The sequence below is a fragment of the Lepidochelys olivacea genome (genome assembly GCF_965140295.1).
Source record: "Lepidochelys olivacea isolate rLepOli2 genome assembly, chromosome: 3".
In the NCBI taxonomy this organism is placed as follows: domain Eukaryota; kingdom Metazoa; phylum Chordata; order Testudines; family Cheloniidae; genus Lepidochelys; species Lepidochelys olivacea.
In genome coordinates, this window is record NC_140413.1 from 49,849,466 (window position 1) to 49,869,348 (window position 19,883).

General features: G+C 40.3%; 1 protein-coding gene and 1 long non-coding RNA gene across 4 annotated transcripts in view; one reads left to right on the forward strand and one right to left on the reverse strand.

Moving 5' to 3' along the window:
• KHDRBS2 (KH RNA binding domain containing, signal transduction associated 2) overlaps nt 1-19,883 on the reverse strand; it is a 628,896-nt gene that overhangs the window by 379,275 nt on the left and 229,738 nt on the right. For all 3 annotated transcript variants that reach the window (XR_014711102.1, XM_084624771.1, XM_084624770.1), the window contains exon 3: nt 19,023-19,139. Coding sequence is in view for 2 of the 3 variants with exons in the window: in XM_084624771.1 (XP_084480897.1) it covers nt 19,023-19,139 (117 nt within the window). In the remaining variant the exon portion in view is untranslated. The remainder of the gene's footprint in view (nt 1-19,022; nt 19,140-19,883) is intronic.
• Nucleotides 14,162-19,883, forward strand: part of LOC311518748 — a 32,894-nt gene continuing 27,172 nt past the window's right edge. The window contains exon 1 of the long non-coding RNA XR_014711103.1: nt 14,162-14,264. This is a non-coding gene — a long non-coding RNA (uncharacterized lncRNA). The remainder of the gene's footprint in view (nt 14,265-19,883) is intronic.

Genomic DNA, 19,883 nt, shown 5'->3' on the forward strand with positions numbered 1-19,883 from the left:
TTCCCAGGGGTAGCAGGGCTCAGGCTTTTGGGCTTCAGTCCTGGGGTGGCTGGGCGACAGGTTCTGGCCGCGGGGCTTTGGGTGCCAGATCCTGGCTCTGGCTATGCGGCGGCAGGCCGCAGGCTTCAGCCATGCGGCTTCGGGCTCCGTCCGCCAGCTGCAGGGCTTCAGGTTCCAGCCTCCTGCTGTTTCCCCTGGCCCCAGCTGCTTCCCCCGGACTCTCACCCTCCACCCCCCACCCCCATCCATGGCTAAATTTGTCCCCAGGCTTGCCAGGGCTGAGTAAGTCAATTGTGAAAATTTGTATGTTGATACTTGTATGTTTGTTAACATCACATTTCACAACAGACTTATTGGCCAGCAATAAATAAATTACAATGATTTGAATGTGTATATATGCATATTTATTTGCTTTTGCTAAAGTTAATTAAGTATTTTAGGGAAAAGTGTTAGGGCAGCAAACAGCGAGAGTTGGTAGCTGCACTTTGAGATCACCGAATAATTTGTCCTGAGAGCCCCTACTTTAGGAAGACAGAATGCTCTAAGACAGAGGTATTAAATAGACAATGCACTGCCCCATGGTAGGATGTCTTTGGCATGCAGCTTTGACCTTCTTGCTCACATGCATTTCCAAATTGTAAATAAAGGCAGTGGATTTACACCAGCTGAGGAACTAGCCTTATGTGTGGATAAAATATTATGCCAATAAAAAAAGAAGGTTTGGAAAAAAAAACTGATAAAAGTAGGATGAAAAATAAACATGGGCCCAAGTCTCAACACTGGGAACTAGATGTACATTTTGTTAAAGGCAGGGTGTCCTGCCCTGGGGTGATCAGCAATTTATGAAGAACAGGGCCAGCCACAACATTCCACTTGACCTGAGCTTCACAATTTTTTTGATTTAATAGTAGTACTAATATGTAGCTTTTGTAAAGCAGTTTGTAGGTATTAACTAATTAATGCTCACAACACCCTCAAAGGTACCAGGTAAGTATTCTTATAATCATTTTAACAATGGGAAATCCAAGGCCCAGGGAAATGAAGTCATTTTTTCCAAAGCCATGAGGCAGGTCACCAACTGGACCAGGACTATAACTTGGGTTCCTACTGACTCCTATTTCTGAGTTCATACCAGACCTAAGGATTCAATTCAAGCCTATCTCCAGTAAAAATAATTGAAAAGAAAAAAACATATTTTCAAATATTGTCTGATTAGTGAAAAATATATTGCTTTTTTTTGCTAAAGTCATATTCAAAAGAATGGTTTCAGAGTAACAGCCGTGTTAGTCTGTATTCGCAAAAAGAAAAGGAGTACTTGTGGCACCTTAGAGACTAACCAATTTATTAGAGCATAAGCTTTCGTGAGCTACAGCTCACTTCCTCAGATGCATATCGTGGAAACTGCAGCAGGCTTTATATATACACAGAGAATATGAAACAATACCTCCTCCCACCCCACTGTCCTGCTGGTAATAGCTTATCTAAAGTGATCATCAGGTGGGCCATTTCCAGCCCTGGATTTCACAATGTATGTAAAAGTAATACTTCTCTTCTTCAGGGAAGATGCAAGGAAGTTATTTTTTTTTCTAGTAATGTATGGCTACAAGCAGAAGTAAGAGACTGTGCACATTTTCTTTAAAACTGTTATTGAGAAACCACAAATTACTGCAGATTGCACCATAACTGTGCCAAGATGAAGTTATAGCTATAAGTTATATTGATTCTGGTTGGATATATGAAGAAGGGACACTACAGTACAACAGTAATCAATCAGAAAAATAATCTAGAGGCTAATCAATGTCCCTGAATAAGAGAACATTAATCCCCGATGGAGATATTACGAACACAATAATATCTACCTTAGCTATCTAAATTCTACTCACCAGCTTCTCCTATTATGTTTATCAAGGAATCGAATTTCAGAGGGCTCCAAAGAGCTGTTGTTTCAAGTCTGATTTTTTTCATTATTCTATTTAATTGTGTGCACTGTAATTTAATTTAATGCTATCTCTATTGTGGCAGTGCAAAATTTCTTGTAACAGTAACCCATTAAAGAATATTAAAAGTATTTATCATGGTCCTCAGGAGTACAGATAACATTATGCATGGAAAACTGGGATTTAACATAATTGCTGCAAATAATTCAAAACAGTCCTTTCTGTGTTTATCTATATGTAAAACAGCAAGAACAATAATCGTAAAACAAAACGCAGCAAGTTCAAAACTAGTCTTTATGGAGCCCCGTGCAGATAAATAAAATATTTTGGAATATAAATCACTAGTCTGCAGAAGTACAGATGGGAAAAGCCATCAGCAAGAAAGATCTACAGTCCCAAAACTGCTCTAAGTCATCAAGTTCAGATACCTATGCTTTCTCTGTCTCTTGGTTTTTTTTTCCTCTCTCTCTCCCTCTGATACTGTTTCAGGCTTTTTAAAAAAAATAAAATAGAACTTATGACCTGCTCTAAAAACTCACATTGATTAGGCCTTTAGGGCTTGACCCTGCTCCTGTTCAAGTCAGTGGGAACAGTCACCACTGGATTGAATAGAGGTAAGAATTTAATGCTGGTAGGAGGAAACAGATTGACCATGGTAGACTTTAAAGCCAATGGTACGATGCTAGTTTACACCAGCTGAGAATCTGGCCCATCAGTTCCAAGTGGTCTGAAATTTGGAACAGCTTAGCACAGATCTGGATTTCAAAGCTCAAAATTCAGGAGAGTCTGAATCTGGCATTTTAATTCGCCCCACTGTGGGGCAAACTAGAGGAAAGTTGGATCTGGTTTATGCAGGGGCTCATCTCCAATTTAGAACTTATATGTCACTGTATATCGGATACATGTTGCTTTATTTATATATCTTGTGCTGTCAAACAAGGTTGACAACAAACAACAGAAGACCAGTGAAAATGCATGACTGTAAACATAGCCATGTGTTTCATGAAGCTCTTTTCAGGCCAACGTCTTACTGAGATGGAATTGTTACAGATAGGCAAAGCAAAAAATAAAGAGCATTTTACTCTCTAGAAAGCAACTATCACTTCAGAGCATCCTGACACTTCTTTGAGAACCTCCTTCTGCCCCACAAAATGCCTTCTTTGATGCTCCTTTAGAAACACTGTCTTGATAAGCACACACCATTCATTGAACCTAGCAGGACATTGTGTTAGTAAAGTCATGTTAGTAAAGAGTTGCACCACACTTATGCCTGCTGTTGGTTGACCCAATATGTTTTCCCTTCATTTCCTCTTTTTAAGAAGTCTAGACTCTCATGGAATAGACTTCCAGTGAAGCATGAATTCCTAACTCTTGCTCACTGGGCCAGGGATATCTAACATTATTATATCTTATTATCTGAATGTGACTGACCTGAGCTTTATCAAATATTGCCTCATCTGCACTGAGTACCACTATAATAACAAGAAAGGGAATGGTGGAGGAGACACAAAGGATTTTAATAACAGAGAAAGAAATATGTGCACTAAGGGGGAAGAAAAAAAATAAGAAAATAAGATAGAACACTAAAGTACTCATGCCTTACTGTGATAGATGCAAGGAGTTCAATCTATTTAGCTGAACAAAGAGAAAGTTAAGGGGTGACTTGATTATGGGCTAGAAGTAGCTACATGGGGAACAAATATTTGATGATGGGGTCTTCAGTCTAACAGAAAAAGGCATACAATGAGCCAATGGCTGGATACTAAAGCTAGACAAATTCAGACTGGAAATAAGATGTCAATTTTTAATAGTGAGAGTAATTATCCACTGGAACAATTTACCAAGAGTCATAGTGGATTCTCCAGCACTCACAATTTTTAAATCAAGATTGGATTTTTTCCCTAAAAGCTACATTCTAGGAATCATTTTGTGGAAGTTCTGTGACCTGTGTTATACAGGAGGTCAGACTAGATGATCACAATGGTTCCTTCTGGCCTTAGAATCTATGCATTCTATTTCTCACACTGGAAACTCCTTAGAGTTCCAGGAAAACCATAAAAGGCCATTCTTGAGGTATTTCATCAGTTTTTACTTAAAACAGAAAAAAACCCTGAAGAATCACCTCAGGACTTGGCCCCATGGAAGTAGTTTAATTTATCAGTATTAAAAAAGAAACCCAACAAGTAACCAGCCTTTTTTGGAAACAGCAATATGAGTCTCACATCTATACTGACAGAGCTGTGAAATATGAGAGTCTGTTCTAACATCAGATGCGAGGGAGGAGATGAAGACTTTTAATATCACCACTGTGTTGCACCAGTAATAAAATAGGGATCTTTCAGTGTCTGTTCAACGTCTGATGTAATTCTTTGAAGAGTGTCCCCTTAGAACGATGTAATTTTCTAAAGTACCAGCCCTCGAGTGTGTAATTCTTCAGAGAAGGTTCAGTTGCCCTCTTTGTTATTCAGTTTTGAAAATGCCATCATTAATAACATGGAAATATTATACTACTTCATGAATCAATTTAGCAGAAAATGTTTATAAAGTGGTGCAGAGGGCTTAATCCCTATGACACATATAGTGTCTAGCACTGCTCTCTCTCTCCCTCTCTCTCCCTCTGTGATATCTCTGTTGTTGAGTTCCCCCTCTCTGACTGTCACCTTGGCTCTTCCAGCACCACCCATCAGTCCACCTCCACCCTCTATCACTCAGACTTTTTGTGACTTCCAGTCCATCAGTGCTTGAACTTCTGCACCTAAACCAGACTGGTCTCCTTGTGTCGAAGCTAAATTGTCTCAACCTGTCTTTCTGACATCTCCTTATGGATGTTTAGTTGTTAGCTGAAGCTCAACATAGCTAAAACAGAGTTCCTAATCTCTTCTCCTCTCTCCCCCAAGTACTCCTTGCTACCTCCTTTCTTGATCATTGTGGACAACATCATCATCCTTGCCTGTCACTCAGGCCCTAAACCTGGGCATCATCTTAGACTCAGGTCTCTCTCTAGAATGTCATAGCCAGTCTGTTTATATCTTGTTGTTTTTTTATGCATGGCATCTCGAAGATATGGCCTTTCTATCCGTTCTCTGGCCTTGACATTAAAACCTAGCCCTGATCACATCCATTCAGAATGCTTCTGCAATGATCATTTTCCTAGCTGTTGCTTTGATCACGTCATCCCTCTCTTTGCATCTCTCCACTGCCCCCCTTCCCTAACACGTAGATAAACTGCTTATCTTCATTTTCTAGGCCCTTCATTAACTATTCCCACCCTATCATCTGTCATTTGCTTATAGAGATGTTGACTCTCACCTCTGATTGGGCCTATGATGTCAGCCTCAATAACTTATTAAATTTTCTCCCATGCTGTCCCTCCAGATAGGGAAGAGCTCCCCGTAAACATCTACAAAATGAACTCAGCATCCTCCTGCAAAACCCTCCTCAAAACTTGTTTCCCATGATGCTTACAAAACACTTCATAATGGTTAGTCTTCTGGTGTGCTCACACCACTGCCTATCATGCCGGCCAATAAAGTCGCTTTGTTTCCTTGTAGTCCTCTTTCTGTTAGTATCCACCTGGTAGATCTTGTCTAGTACTTAGACTGTAAACTCTTTAGGGAAGGAACTGTCTTTTTGTTCTGTGTTTTTACAGTACCTAGCATAATATAGCCCTGGTCCATGACGAGGGCTCCTAGACACTGTGGTAATACAGATAATAAATAATAATGATAATACCTTACTATCTCAGAGTTAATAGGCAAAAATCTACATTTTTCTTCTAAACTTCATCCTCCCACACAGTAAAATATATGGGTGGAATTTTGTGTCCACTGAAGCCAATGGTAATCATAAGCAACCATAAGAACAGCTATACTGGGTCAGACCAATGGTCCATCTAGCACAGCATTCTGTCTTCCGACAGTGGCCAATTCCAGGTGCTTCAAAGGCAGTAAACAGAACAGGGCAATTATCAGGTGATCCATCACCTGTTGGTCAATCCTTGCATTTGGCAGTCAGAGGCTTAGGGACACCCAGAGCATGGTGTTGCATCCCTGACCATCTTGGCTAATATTCACTGATGGACCTATCCTTCATGAACTTATCTAAATCTTTTTTGAACCAGTTATAATTTTGGCCTTCATAACATCCCCATCAAAAAGTTCCACGGGTTTTCCACCAGTCCTTTCTGCTTGACAGGGAAAGATTAAAAAAAGTGAACATGGTTAGCCTTGAGAGAGGGGACCCGATAATATTCTACAAGTCTGATAAGGGCTGTTTATAAAGAGGACGGTGATCAATTGTTCTCCATGTCCACTGAAGGTAGAACAAGAAGTAATGGACTTAATCTGCAGCAAAAGAGATTTAGGTTAGATAGTAGGAAAAATCTTTCTAACTATAAGGGTAGATAAGCTTTGGCATAGGCATCCAAGCCAGGCTGTAGAATCCCCATATATGGAGGTTTTAAAGAACAGGTTGTACAAACACCTGTCAGGGGTGGTCTAGGTTTAGTTGGTCCTCCCTGAAGATGGGGGCCTGGCCTAGATGAACTCTCAAGGTCCCTGCCAGCTCTACATTTATGTGATTCTATGTTCAATCTGATAGCTTGGTGCCTAGCAACTGCACTGCCACGCTACTGCTCTGCTAGTGGTTCTTCTGTGTGTAGGGTCATCTCTATCCTTGGTGGAGTGGGAAGTATTTGATTCATTAGGTGAAATGAAATATTTTTACTCAGTTTGTCTCTTCTCTAATGAAAAGCCCCCATTTGTAATAAATTATTCAAACAGTACCTGAAACTGGAATAGGAAAGCAATTAAAAGTTAATTCAGTAACTGACAAAGACTTCACTCATGGACATGGAGCTTCCATAGTGAAATTCTATATTGCACTGCATGCTTATTCTCCAGTTTAAGAAAATAGTACTGGAGGGGGGGAGGGGTTGGGGGAGCAGCTTCCAAACAACTTGAAGAAAAAAAATACATGAATATTTATGAACACTGGGTGAAATGAATTAAAAAAAAATAAAGCGGACAAAATACAAATTAGAGCCAACAGAGTTTGTCTAATTAAAAGTAATTTATATTGAGGGGGCAATTAACCCAATGATATCCAGAGGATTTAACTCAAGTACTATAATTACCATTTAAACTAAAACGTATGAATGAGAGCTCACTGGCCTGCGTGACAAGTTCAATCTAAGTAATTACAGATTTACTTCCAAATCCTGTCCTTCTGAAGTAAAAATCATGGATCAAGTGAAAGATTTTGGAATATCTGTGAATACTACTAAGGTGCTGGGAGCTGTTTTGTAATTTAACTTTTTGCCCTCTGTATTTTGGCTATTTATTTATTTAGATTTAAAATTCTTCACAAAAGAATGCCTACCCAGAGTTCTGAACACACTTGACATATATTTAAACACACAGTAAAAGAGATTATGGTTGTAAAATAACTTTGTCCTTCTGCTCTGCCGCTCATGAAAACCTACCATAAATTGCATGTGGGTGCTGGGTGGTGTTGGTTGTTACCCGGGGTTCTTTCAACCCAAAGCTCTTGGTAACTTTTACTCTGTGCGAGGTGGTGTCAGGAAATAAATCAGGGGAGACACAGCTGTCTGACCGACAGATAGCTGGCACAAACAGGACAACATAAGAGTGCTTTCACTTAAAGCTAAACTTTACTTAGTCTCAAGCACTTATACACATGTCCGCAACAGATTAGCTAAGCCTGCTGACTTGGCTAATTTACAGCCTGCTGACTTGGCAGCTTTTAGCAATAAGCCATAGTGGTTTCAGGCACTTCACTGGTTTGCTAAAGTCTCTCCATACAGTTTCTCCTCCTTAAAGGTCACCTTTCACACAAGGGGGCCTTTACATGATCGCTGTCACACCTTTTCTGGATGCGCCGGAGTTGAGATCCAACGAAAGCTCAAGGCTCTCAGCCGAGACCGAGCAAATTATCTTCTTGTTGGCATCCCATACTTAGCATACCAGCATAGCAATTGACAAGCGATCACCTTAGCCTCCTTTCCCAGTTGAGGGAGGGGCAACAAGTTCAATATGTTCCTTACCCGGGGGTACAAGTGCCGGTGGCAGTAACCACTGACTCATCTGTTGGGGGACTTGCAATTGCCAGATTTTGCACCATATCCAGCATGTCATTAGGCTGGTAACAAAAACCACTACTATTTGGCACCCCAAGATTACTATGATGGGGTGTAGGGCCAAATTCAGGATACCTGTGCCAGTGGGGAACCATCCCAATAACACTTCCCACCAGTGGTGTGACAGGTTCTGGTCAATTCTTGCAAATACCAATTTAATTTCATTGGCATTATGATGCATGGTAACCATGACTCTGTACCCTTCCTGTTTTGCAGTATGTAATTGGTTCTGTCAATCAGGGTGTATAAGCAATGTTTGTAAAGCAGATAAATCCATTCCAAGGGGCACATGTTTTACAATAGAATACAAAGTATAAGATACTTTTAACTGACTATATTTAAATTTGGGTACATGAAATTCGAAATCACATCCCCTAATTGCTATGATATGACAGAAACATTTATAGCATAACTTCATTTGTCTGCCAATACCTCTATGTTAGTAGCATCCAGCACTCCAACTTCTAATCCACTTCCACCCAAAGCAGTTCAATACAATTCTTGGGAGCATTTTCTTTAGGTTAGCCACCCCTCCTGGCTGCCAGGCAAAATCCAATAGCTTTCAGTAGTTCACACTGAGACAGTATTAGGGCTGCTATACCGTCACTGGGCCTTTCTTTCCTTATATCCAATCTCATATAACACCCAGGTGCATTCAGCTGGGCTCGCATGCTGGAAGTTAACTAAGAAGTAAAAATTGGCAAGTCTTATTCTTTTAGTAACCCATATTTTTACATACCCTTTTTTCCCCTTGGTAATTTCACTTTGTGCTTTAAAAACTTTTTATGTCCATCCTTTTATTCCCACCAACAGATACACCTTGTGTGTCATGCATATTTTGCTTTTAAATGTGCCTTTACCACCTAAGGATGTTTCCCTGTTAACAGACTGGCATTTCTGAAATACAGTTAAAATGCTTGTTAATTCTTTTCTGCCTAATGTAGTATTTCCTTTCACAAATATCCTTGCTGACTGAATCATAGAATCATAGACTTTAAGGTCAGAAGGGTCCATTATGATCGTGTAGTCTGACCTCTTGCACAACACAGGCCACAGAATCACACCCACCCACTCCTGTAACAAACCCCAACCTATGTCTGAGCTACTGAAGTTCTCAAATCATGGTTTAAAGACTTCAAGGTGCAGAGAATCCTCCAGCAAGTGACGCATGCCCCACACTGCCAAGGAAGGCGAAAACCCCCCCAGGGCCTCTGTCAATCTGCCCTGGAGGAAAATTCCTTCCCGACCCCGTCTAACATCCCATCACAGGCCATTGGGCATATTTACCGCTAATAGTCAAAGATCAATTAATTGCCAAAATTAGTCTATCCCATCATACCATCCCCTCCATAAACTTATCAAACTTAGTCTTGAAGCCAGATGTGTCTTTTGCCTCCACTGCTCCCCTTGGAAGGCGGTTCCAGAATTTCATTCCTCTGATGGTTAGAAACCTTTGTCTAATTTCAAGTCTAAACTTCCTGATGGCCAGTTTATATCCATTTGTTCTTGTGTCCACATTGGTACTGAGCTTAAAAAATTCCTCTCCCACCCTGGTATTTATCCCACTGATATATTTATAGAGAGCAATCATATCTCTCCTCAGCTTTCTTTTGATTAGGCTAACCAAGCCAAGCTCTTTGAGTCTCCTTTCATAAGACAGGTTTTTCATTCCTTGGATCATCCTAGTAGCTCTTCTCTGTACCTGTTCTAGTTTGAATTCATCCTTCTTAAACATGGGAAACCAGAACTGCACACAATATTCCAGATGAGGTCTCACCAGTGCTTTGTATAACAGTACTAACACCTCCTTATCTCTACTGGCTTTCCTTTCTATAGGCAGGCCAGGTTTCAATGGCTCTTACCCTTTAAGGGTTTAGGGGAAATTATTCCACTATTCAGTTATTAAATTCATGAGGTGGTGTACCTCAGTTTTTCTTCTTATACAGCAGACCAAGTTTGTAATATTCTTTCTGCTGTGCTAAGCTTTAAGTGTATTCACAGGTAATAGCTGAGAAGTATCGTTACCATATGACCTTAAAGGTTTGTTTTTTTAAAAAAATCATACACACTATCCATTGTTACAGGGGTACTTATTAACATTAAATGTATCCCAATATTTAATATTAACATCAAATCTATTAAAAACTTCAGATTTCAGCACTGCATACACACACAAAAAGAATATTTTTCCTACTTAGGGTTAACCTGTCCTTCTCTTATTTTTAGGTTTGACTTCTTTTTCCACCTTCCTCTATCAGTAAGGTAATTTGCATTTTCACAAACACTTTCTGGATTGCTTTTGGATCCAAAGCCATCAGCAGGTCAGAGACCCTTTCTTAAAAGGGGACACAATCAACTTCTACCTGAGTTTTGATTTCTTTTCACTTTCAACTTCTGCTTCCAAAACACACAGTGATCTGAAAAAGAAAACACAACCTACTCTGGCTCCCTTTAGAGCCCAAATAGGATTTTAGTTAAGTAGCATGTTTTGTTTGCCCCTTCTACAATATACACTGCACATGTCCTGGGAAAAATGCACATTCCTTTCATAGTTTAACTTCGATAACATTATATTAGCCATATCAATTTTTACATAAGGTGTAACAGTTTCTTTTGTGCTCACACAGTTTTCATGTACCTTTATCAAAGTGACAGTCTGATTACTCAGAGACACCTTAAGGCTCAGTGTTTCTAATGTTGCTTCTTTTTTTTTGTGCACCTCACCCCTGCTGTTGCTCCAGAGGGGCAGTGTCTTTTTTAACTTCTTATACTACAGCTCTTATCTGCTATTTTGTTATCCCAAAAAAAAGATCCAGAATTTCTCCCCATTCTCCTGGGTTTGACAGCCCTGCTGCAGCCAGGACTTTGGTCTTTTAAAAATATATATTGAACTGTATAAAGCATTGAGGTACCTTAAGGGTTAAATGCTAAATACCAAAGCCAAACAACACTAGTCACCTTTGTCTGGCAAAAAAGTGTTTCTCAGTTTTGCAACTTTGAATGAAAGTTTCAGATGGCTTTTTAGTGGTGTTATTTAAAACCAAACCAAACCAAAAATTTATCTTAAACCCACAAAATAGAGTTTCACAAGCCAGGAGCGCCAGCCTTGGTCCCAAACACTCCACACATTTACACAATATATCTATACACACAGATACAAGCATACTCTTCTGCTTCACATCCCTTACACTGCTTTAATTTTTACACAGCTGTACATAGATTACATTGGTATATATCTGGGGTCAGGTAAGTTCCAGTAGAAACCCCTTTATGTTCTTTTGGCAAATTTGACTAAATTGTTCAGTCAAATGATTCAAAGCAGATTGTCTTTTTGCCTGGCTTATTTACAAACATTCCTTTGGAAAAGGGCCCATTTTTCCTTCAGAATGGCTGAAAAGAAACCAAGAATTCTTTTTCTATAACACTTTTTCTGTTAACATTTGTACAAGGTTCAACTGCTTAATTCCCTCCAGCCTCTGCAGAGTTAACTTCTCACTCTCTTTATCTGTTGCCTGCCTGCTTGTCTGGGCCTGATCCTGCTTTCTTCCCTGAACTGCCCCTTCCCATGGGCACAGGCTTTGTCCCACTAACCATTTCACAAGGAGGGTGGGCTCCTCAACTAACCCCCACCCCTCCTGGTCCCTTTTCTTTGTTCCCTTTCTCTCTTGTTGCTCTGGGGTGGTCATTCTGCCAGATAGGCAGCGACCCTTTCCGACAGAAGGCACAGGTACTTTGCTATTGTTTAATGTGTTAGGCTTTATCAGTTCAGTCCAAAAGCCCTTAGGCTGCCTGCAGTGTCTCCACTGAATTCCTTACCAGCACAAAATTCTCTGTTACTCACACATTCAAGGGCACCCACCTTTATCCAGTTCCTAGGACTCCAGGTAAAAAGCACCTAACTTTACCCCTCTGTGGGCTCTGGGCTCTACTCCTCCATGGGCTCCAGGCAAGTACCCATTCCCTGTGGACTCAGAGCAAACTCTCTTTCCCTGTGGAATCTTTTGTGGGTTTACAGGGTCTTTTACCAGTGAAAGAGCCTTACACAGTAATATACTACATAACCTCTATTTCTTAACAATCACCAAAACAGAATGCACACACATACAGTGCTCACCACTCCCAATAAGACAGATGGACTTTTCCAGATGGCCAGTCAGAATCAGGTCCATCTGGGGGACTCCAGTTTCTGCACGGTATCATTGGCAGAGTGTTAAGGTCTGGCAGCTCTGATTTTTGGGGCTGTGTCCTGGAGTTGGTTCCCTGTCTCTGGACATAATTTCTCCACTCAAGCAGGCAATCAGCTTGAGTTCTGAGTCCCACTAATGGAATGTATCCGTAAATTAACTCGTGAACTGCAACATGGGAATTTGTAGGGAGCGACCCCACCCTGCCGTCTTTTACCTCCTATTGCAATGGACAAACTACAAACTTTGTACCATCCGTCTCCTTCCTCTCTACCAATCCTCGCTGGGGCCTCCAAATTCTTTTCGAATTCCCCGTACACTGGTGGCCTGTGATATGCAGGAGGTCAGACCAGATAATCTGGTGATTCCTTCTCGCTTTAAACTCTATGGCCACATTAATACTCACTCTTTCTTCCCTGCCCCTACACATTTTCTATTTTCATTTTGCCTTGTTCATCAAGTTTATTGTTAACCTGGGATGACAACCTGTCCCCTCTCACCAATCGTGTCCATCAGTATAAATAGCATTATCCAAAGTACAGTCATATTTCTGGGTAAAGACCATGATCCCCAAGGATCCCCAAGGATATTCTCACATGTTCCTGTGAAAGCTCATCCCAAACAACATTTATCAAAAATAAAAGATATTTTGATTTGGCTAAATATCACATAACTTGGGTGCTGGACTGTGCTTATTATTGTGAGCTTATTTGTACTCCTCTTATTATCATTATTTATTTGTTAAGCACCAATGATGTGCTCTAGACTACAAGACCAAATAAATGCAGTCCTTACTCCATGGAGCTTATGATTTCAAGTATACTCATCATCATTTACAAAATAAAAGGTTATGTAATAAAGCACTCAGTGAACATTCTAATGTTAGCATGGACATTTTAGTGTTCTCTCTGGCCCTAAAGAACTAGTGCTGTCTCCTTACCATATCAGACAGGAAACCTGACTGGGGAAATGTTAGATTTTGGTGCAGTTGGCTCCTAACCACCTTTTTCAATCATCTTACCCAAGAAGGGAGAGATGGAAGATGGGATGGTCATCAAGTAATTTTTACCAAATGATTGTCTCTTAAATACTGGCCAGACTATCACGTGTTTAAGCATTGTTTGCTACTCGTCCTCCCTGAGGGTAATGTATACAACTTGGTGAGTTCTGGACCAAGGAAGACCCTATAGCTTCCTATGCCATCCATTCACATCTGGAATCATTCATATCCATTTTGTTCTCTCACATATGCTGTTCTGAAACAGTTAAACAATATGAAGTATACTTATTTATACAAGATAATTATTATTAAAGGCTGTTACTCTATACATGAAAATGAAACCCGGGAAACATGGAAAGATCAGTCCAACCCAAAGATTGCACTCCGTTTCTCTTTCCCTTCCCTTCTGCAACACCCTGTGATGGGGGAAAGGATTTCTTTACTAGACTAACCCAAAAAGTAAAAGACCTGGCAGTTGTACGGGGAGATTTTGACAAACCAGTAAAGTGCCTGAAACCACTATGGCTTATTGCTAAAAGCAGGCAAGTCAGCAGGCCATAAAGTGGCCATGCAGCAAACTCAGTTTGATCAAGGCAGGAGGGGAGGGGGTTTTGAGTGTCACAGAAAGGGCAGCTTGACCCCCGCATCCTTCCTGATAAGAATTGTGTCGAAGTTGCTGATACTTGCATTTTAGAAGAGCAGACTGTGCCCCAGGAATGTCTATTGGGGCCTAAAGGCTGCAAACTCTGGAAAAACCCACACCTGGTTAATCAATAATCAGAAGGAGCCTCTTGCTTGCCCATTGGAACTGCTTGCTTAACAAGTTTTCTTTAAGCGACATGTCATTCGATTACTAATGTATAAATAAGGGGGAAAAGTTTGAGGTAGTGGGACTCTTCATGACTGGACTCTCTCTCTGGATACATCTTGTGTTCCCCACTGGCAGACGGGCTGCCGATGTCCCACTCGAGAGCCACACAGCTTAGGTAATTATCGAGGGTTGGGGGTGTTTTACTAACCTGTTGCAGACGTGGGTAAGTGCTTGAGACTAAGTAAAGTTTAGCTTTAAGTGAAAACATTCTTGTGTTGTCCTGTTTGTGCCAGCCATCAAACCGTGTCTCCCCTGATTTATTTCCTGACACCACCTTGCATAGAGTAAAAGTTACAAAGAACTGTGGGTTGAAAGAACCCTGGGGTAACAGCGGTGGCCAAAGGTCTCCCTGAATCCTCTAGAGGGAACCAGTCCTCTCTTCACACAGAATAGTTATTCCAACCCACAGGGGACACATCTGCAATTTGATAGAAAGGACTGGACTCAGCACAGGGGGTTGCAGTGTGTAGAAAATAGGGTCCTCACTTATTGAACACATGAAAATAACTTTATTTCCATGTAGAAGTGTATGCTTAAAAGCACATAATTGCTTGCTTTACATGCATTCTTTGCAGATTTAGCTCCTGAAAATAAAGTTTCAAGCAATTATTAACTTGGATATCATTGTAAATCATGTACAAACTTTATGTGGATTGATGTCCCTCAATTGATTCTATTCATAATCAAATTCCTCTTATCTACTGAGTTTTGTTTTCTTTCACAACCGTCTTCAATGAATTAGAAGAATGGGGGGAAGAACAAAAAGATGGGCAATTTAATATGACTTTGTTTAATCTCATCACTATCAGTTCTGATGAATGAATTTGCATGTGTATAATACTATACTACTATAGGAGTGACAAGCTATAATGCTATCATGTGAGTCAGCAAAATAATGAGAGTTCTCAGGATGGACAGCCTGTTATTTCAATCTGTCATAAGATATCATTGGAAACTGGCTGTTCTCTTATGATGAACACAATTCATACTGATCAGTGCTGCATCAATTGTGTTAGGTAACACCTTCTGTAGTCAATTTAAAAATATATGCTGTTATTTAAATACTAAACATTTTGAAATTCAATGATTTAGAGTAGAGTCAACATTAAAATCAGAGTTCTGGGTAACCAGTCTCAGAGAAAAGTGTTTCTAAAAGACAAACTTACCTCCTGTGTTTCCAGTGGTAATTGCAACTTCTTGTGTTAACTGGAGCTATTTTAGTCCAGAACTATGCTACTCTGTCGCCTTAGGCTCAGGGCCGGCTCTAGGTTTTTTGCCGCCCCAAGCTCTGAGAGCGCAACTGCTGCCCAAGCAAAAAAAAAAAAAAGAAAGAAAGAAAAAAAAGGCTGGCCGGAACGCCACTCCTGGAAATGTGCTGCCCCAAGCACATGCTTGCTTTGCTGGTGCCTAGAGCCAGTCCTGCTTAGGCTGCATCTATCACAGAAAATTGAACTGTTGCTAATTAAGCTGGTGGTATCAGTTTAATCACAAAAGTGCAGGATATCCACTTTTGCCATGCTGATCTGGGTAAAGGACTGTTGCCCATTAATGTTCTGCTATACTGTTCCCGTAGCATTGCCCTCTGGGTGCTTATCCCACAGTTCCCAGTACAACTTCTGCGGTACACAGGGTACATTTGAAGCTGCTCACATTCTTCATTTTGAGTTTGTCTTATTGCCTACTTTAAATGGATTTGTCCTGCATGAGGAGTCACACATATATTGTGTGGGGTAGAGGCTACCCTTCGAGGCAGTCTACCTGGTTGAGGTACAATGTTTTCTGATGCACTGGGGTTTTGCATGCCCACAGCAATACTCTACTACAGAGTGCAGTGTTTGTGCACAAACACCTCTAAGGACAGGGCAACACCCACAGGCTGATGAAGGAGCAGGATTTCTCCCTACCCACGCTTTCCAGTCCTTGCTACATGGTTGGTGATCATGTGGATGCAAAAAGCTTCTGTGGCATGATAAGACCACAGACACAGACGGAACGTCCAGCCAAAGCTTCTTAAGGACCTAACTAGAGATTGATCTAGGTGGTGCTCAATCTGCAAGGAAGCTACATCCCTCTGGGATTTGCAACAGTGATGATGATGGCCCCTCCCCGTCTCATTTACTTTGGATAGTACCACTCTGGGCACTAGCCTTGTTATAGTCCTTGTGCCCTCTGAGTTCATGGGCTGTAACTGTGTAAAAGAGCTGGGGTGGAAAGGAAGAGCCTTCTTACTCAGGGCTAGGCACACTACGGTCCTTTGTTTGTAGCCTATGTTCATAATCAATTTCCAAATGTTATTCCCATCCTTCTTGGTATGTTTTCCTGCTTCGTATTCATTACTTCATTTGCATAAATCTCCCCAGTGTCAAATCCTCCAATTTCTCATTCCTCCTCCATGCAAAATCCATAAAATTCTCTGACAACTCCATCATTTCAATATTTGTTTGTCATAGATGCTCATCCATTTGGAAAGAGCAAATCAGCAGATAAGTCCACTTGAAAATATGTGTCTAAGGACTTCAGAGCGGATACATTTTTCATCTTTTCCAACAGTCATATCACAAAAATTGTGTTCCCCGTTCTCTGATTCAGCCCAGCTGCAGCCAGCACAGGACTGGAGAAGACGAGGGCAAAGGCGGCTTTAATCTGGCCAGCCGCTTTACCTGATGAACAGCTGCCCAAAAACCCAATGGATTATTGTAACAGCCAGGGATCAGGCAGCAGCAGTGGCACCCAGGCTGTGCCATCTATTGCTAGGGACTGAGAGAAAGAGGTAGCATGCTTGGAGATTACCCTTGCCTGGGGAACCCTTGGGGAGTTTGTTAAGCCTTGTTCTCAGCAGCTATACCCAGAATCATGCAAAAAGTCAGAGACAAATCTAATGATAAATATTTAAGCTCAGTAAAAGTATGTTTTACTGCATAAAGGAAGCCAGTGGATGTTTTCCTCCAAGAAAGCTTGTTTGAAAATGGCAATTCCCCTTCCCTCCTTTTCTGTGTAGCAAGGCTTAGGCTATTGTTTCTGATCACACTAAAGTCCTTCCCCCCCTCAGTTTTCCAGGATCTATCTCTGGCACATCCTGTCTGAGAGAACTACTTTGGCTATACAGTCACCATTAGTTGTCCCCAATTTCCTCTCATTGGATCCTGGTTAGGGTGACCAGAAAGCAAACGTAAAAAATCAGGACAAGAGGTGGGGGTAATAGGTGCCTATATAAGGAAAAGCCCCCCAAATCGGGACTGTCCCTATAAAATTGGGACATCTGGTCACTCTAATCCTGGTAACAATGATTCATGTGTTTCAGGTAATTTTTTTATCTTTATTCTAATTACTTGTGGATTTTGTTTTCAGTCATTATGAAAAGGTTAAATGGACAGTCACTTACAATGGCCTGTTTTATTAGAATTTTTTTTATCACTACCATACTTTGAAACATCGTTTCTTACTTCAGTCTCATGGAACTGAGTTTCCATGATGTCCATTCTCAATTCCAGAACATCTAAGGATTCTGTCTTGTTTTCCAAGGAGGAAGAGTACCTTGAATTCTGATTTTTCTGCAGTGCTCATAGAATCCAGCCCTCTGTGCTGTCTACTGCAGTTAGTAATGTCTAATATATCTTATATTGTCAGATCAGATTCATGAGACAGGATAGGTGAGGAGGCTGCCTGTTTATGTCCAAACACTTCCTGATCTAACAGGCCTTTCACACACCCCTTTTCAGGTCATTCCTGCTCTTGGCAATAATAATCTGAATGGGTAGCTGGGAAAGGAGCTGGCAGACACAATACAAATGTACATTATTGCCACTTCAGCAGCATATGCATTTACTGATCTGGAAAGCAATTTTTTTACAGTACCAGAAGTAGGTTCAAGGATTATAAAATATTCTACTTGTCAATAACTGAAAATAAACTCTTTGATGTAATCAAACCATAAAAAAGCCATAAAAACAAGATTGTCAAATAGATAAAGTCCTTCAGTGACCAATATCTTAAAGAAATCTGTGGCAAATTGATATTCATTTCATGTGGGAAATTTGGCTTTAAATTCTAGGGATAATATGATTCATAACAATAACATCGTATTGGATGGTTCATCTCCTTGTTTGCTCATTTGTTTAATTTTGCCAATGGTCTGATAATACCAATGTGACTGGTGATGTGGAAAAAAATGAGTCACCAAAACCAAATAATGTCACTCATAAAAACAGTAGAATGCTGGTTCATTTTTATTTTATCCTGGCCCTGTCATTTTAACTGCTGAAACAAATAGCACTGGTGACAGAGAGAGCCACTAAAATATATGTCAATGTAAAATATAGATCAGTGGAATGAACAGTTATTATTTGCTTGTCGAAGCAAGATCAGATGGTATGATGATAAGTTACGCTACAGTATACAGTCAGAGTTAAATAAATACATTCAGAGTTAAATAAAGTTGCTTTAGTTTTATAGGTTTCAGAGTCATCTTACAGAGGAGTGGCATGACAAAGTGGACATTCCAAACAGCAAGGATAAAACATGTGCTATACGGTGTGTTCCTTTCAGTGCTATTTAAAATTTTTCTTCCAGGATGTTGAAACTCTTTGTTTCAAATATGTCTTATCTAATTAATATTTAAAGAAGAAAAGGGCAACATTCCTAGACAAATATTAAACAGCATGGAGGACAAGAATAAAACTACACAAAGCACATTTACACATGTCCAAATTATAGCAGTAAGGTTCTCAAACAAACCATTGCCAGAAGAAGATAGATGTAAGAATAGTTTTTAATTAGTAAATTTTTAATGTAAATTAGCCTTTTAAGAGGAGTCCACTATATATAACTTTATGTACACTTAACATTATTTAAAATCAGAATTCATGTACAATACCTTAGCTTTATCCCTCATGGAACCTTTTCCCAGGATAGACATTTTTGCACCTGTCTCCTCCTGTAACCTCTTCAAGGAGTTTCCTCTTGGTCCAAGCAATTTCCCAACAAAATTGAACTAGAAAGTGAATAAAATATCTGTTTTTAGATAAAGATGAACTAAAGAAATGGTGTTCAGAATGTGCAATAAATATTGGTAAGCAAGTTACTGGAGAAGGAAAGGATAACATATTGGCTTCAGTAAACATATGTTTCTAAAAGGATAATTTTCCTTTCTTTTAAAAAATATGGTTTAGTTCTAGGGATTAAGTCCTGAGTATAAACAGGCTGTGTACCAAGGAGATTCATGGGGTTTATGGGATAACTTAGGCATCCTCCTCTCTAGGCCTAAAGACAGCAGAAGTATTCATGATTCCTGTGTTCTTCCTGTGTGTATGTTTGTAGGGGAGAACAACCAAATGCTCATTGTAATCATAGATATACTGGAATCACTTCTATTACTCCCCTTCCCCATCTCCCAAACTCCATGGCTGTTTGGGCACAGGGAAACCTGTGGATCTCTTCTCTCCTGCAAGTTGGTGATGTGGACTTGAGCCTGCCATTTCCATACAGTAGAACTGCACTTGCTGAGCCTGCTTTTCTCTGTTTTCGCCATGTTTGGGGTGCTCACTAAGGGGACAAAATTGCCCCCAAAACACAGTAATGTATGTGTGGGAAACTTCTTGAAGTTAGTGTACTGTACCCTGTGTATAACTTTTCACATAAAGAATCTGACACATCAGAAAAGGGCAGACAAATAAACAGTGACAAGTTTTTAAAGTGCTTGTACACAAATGCTAGAAGTTTGAATAATAAGATGGGT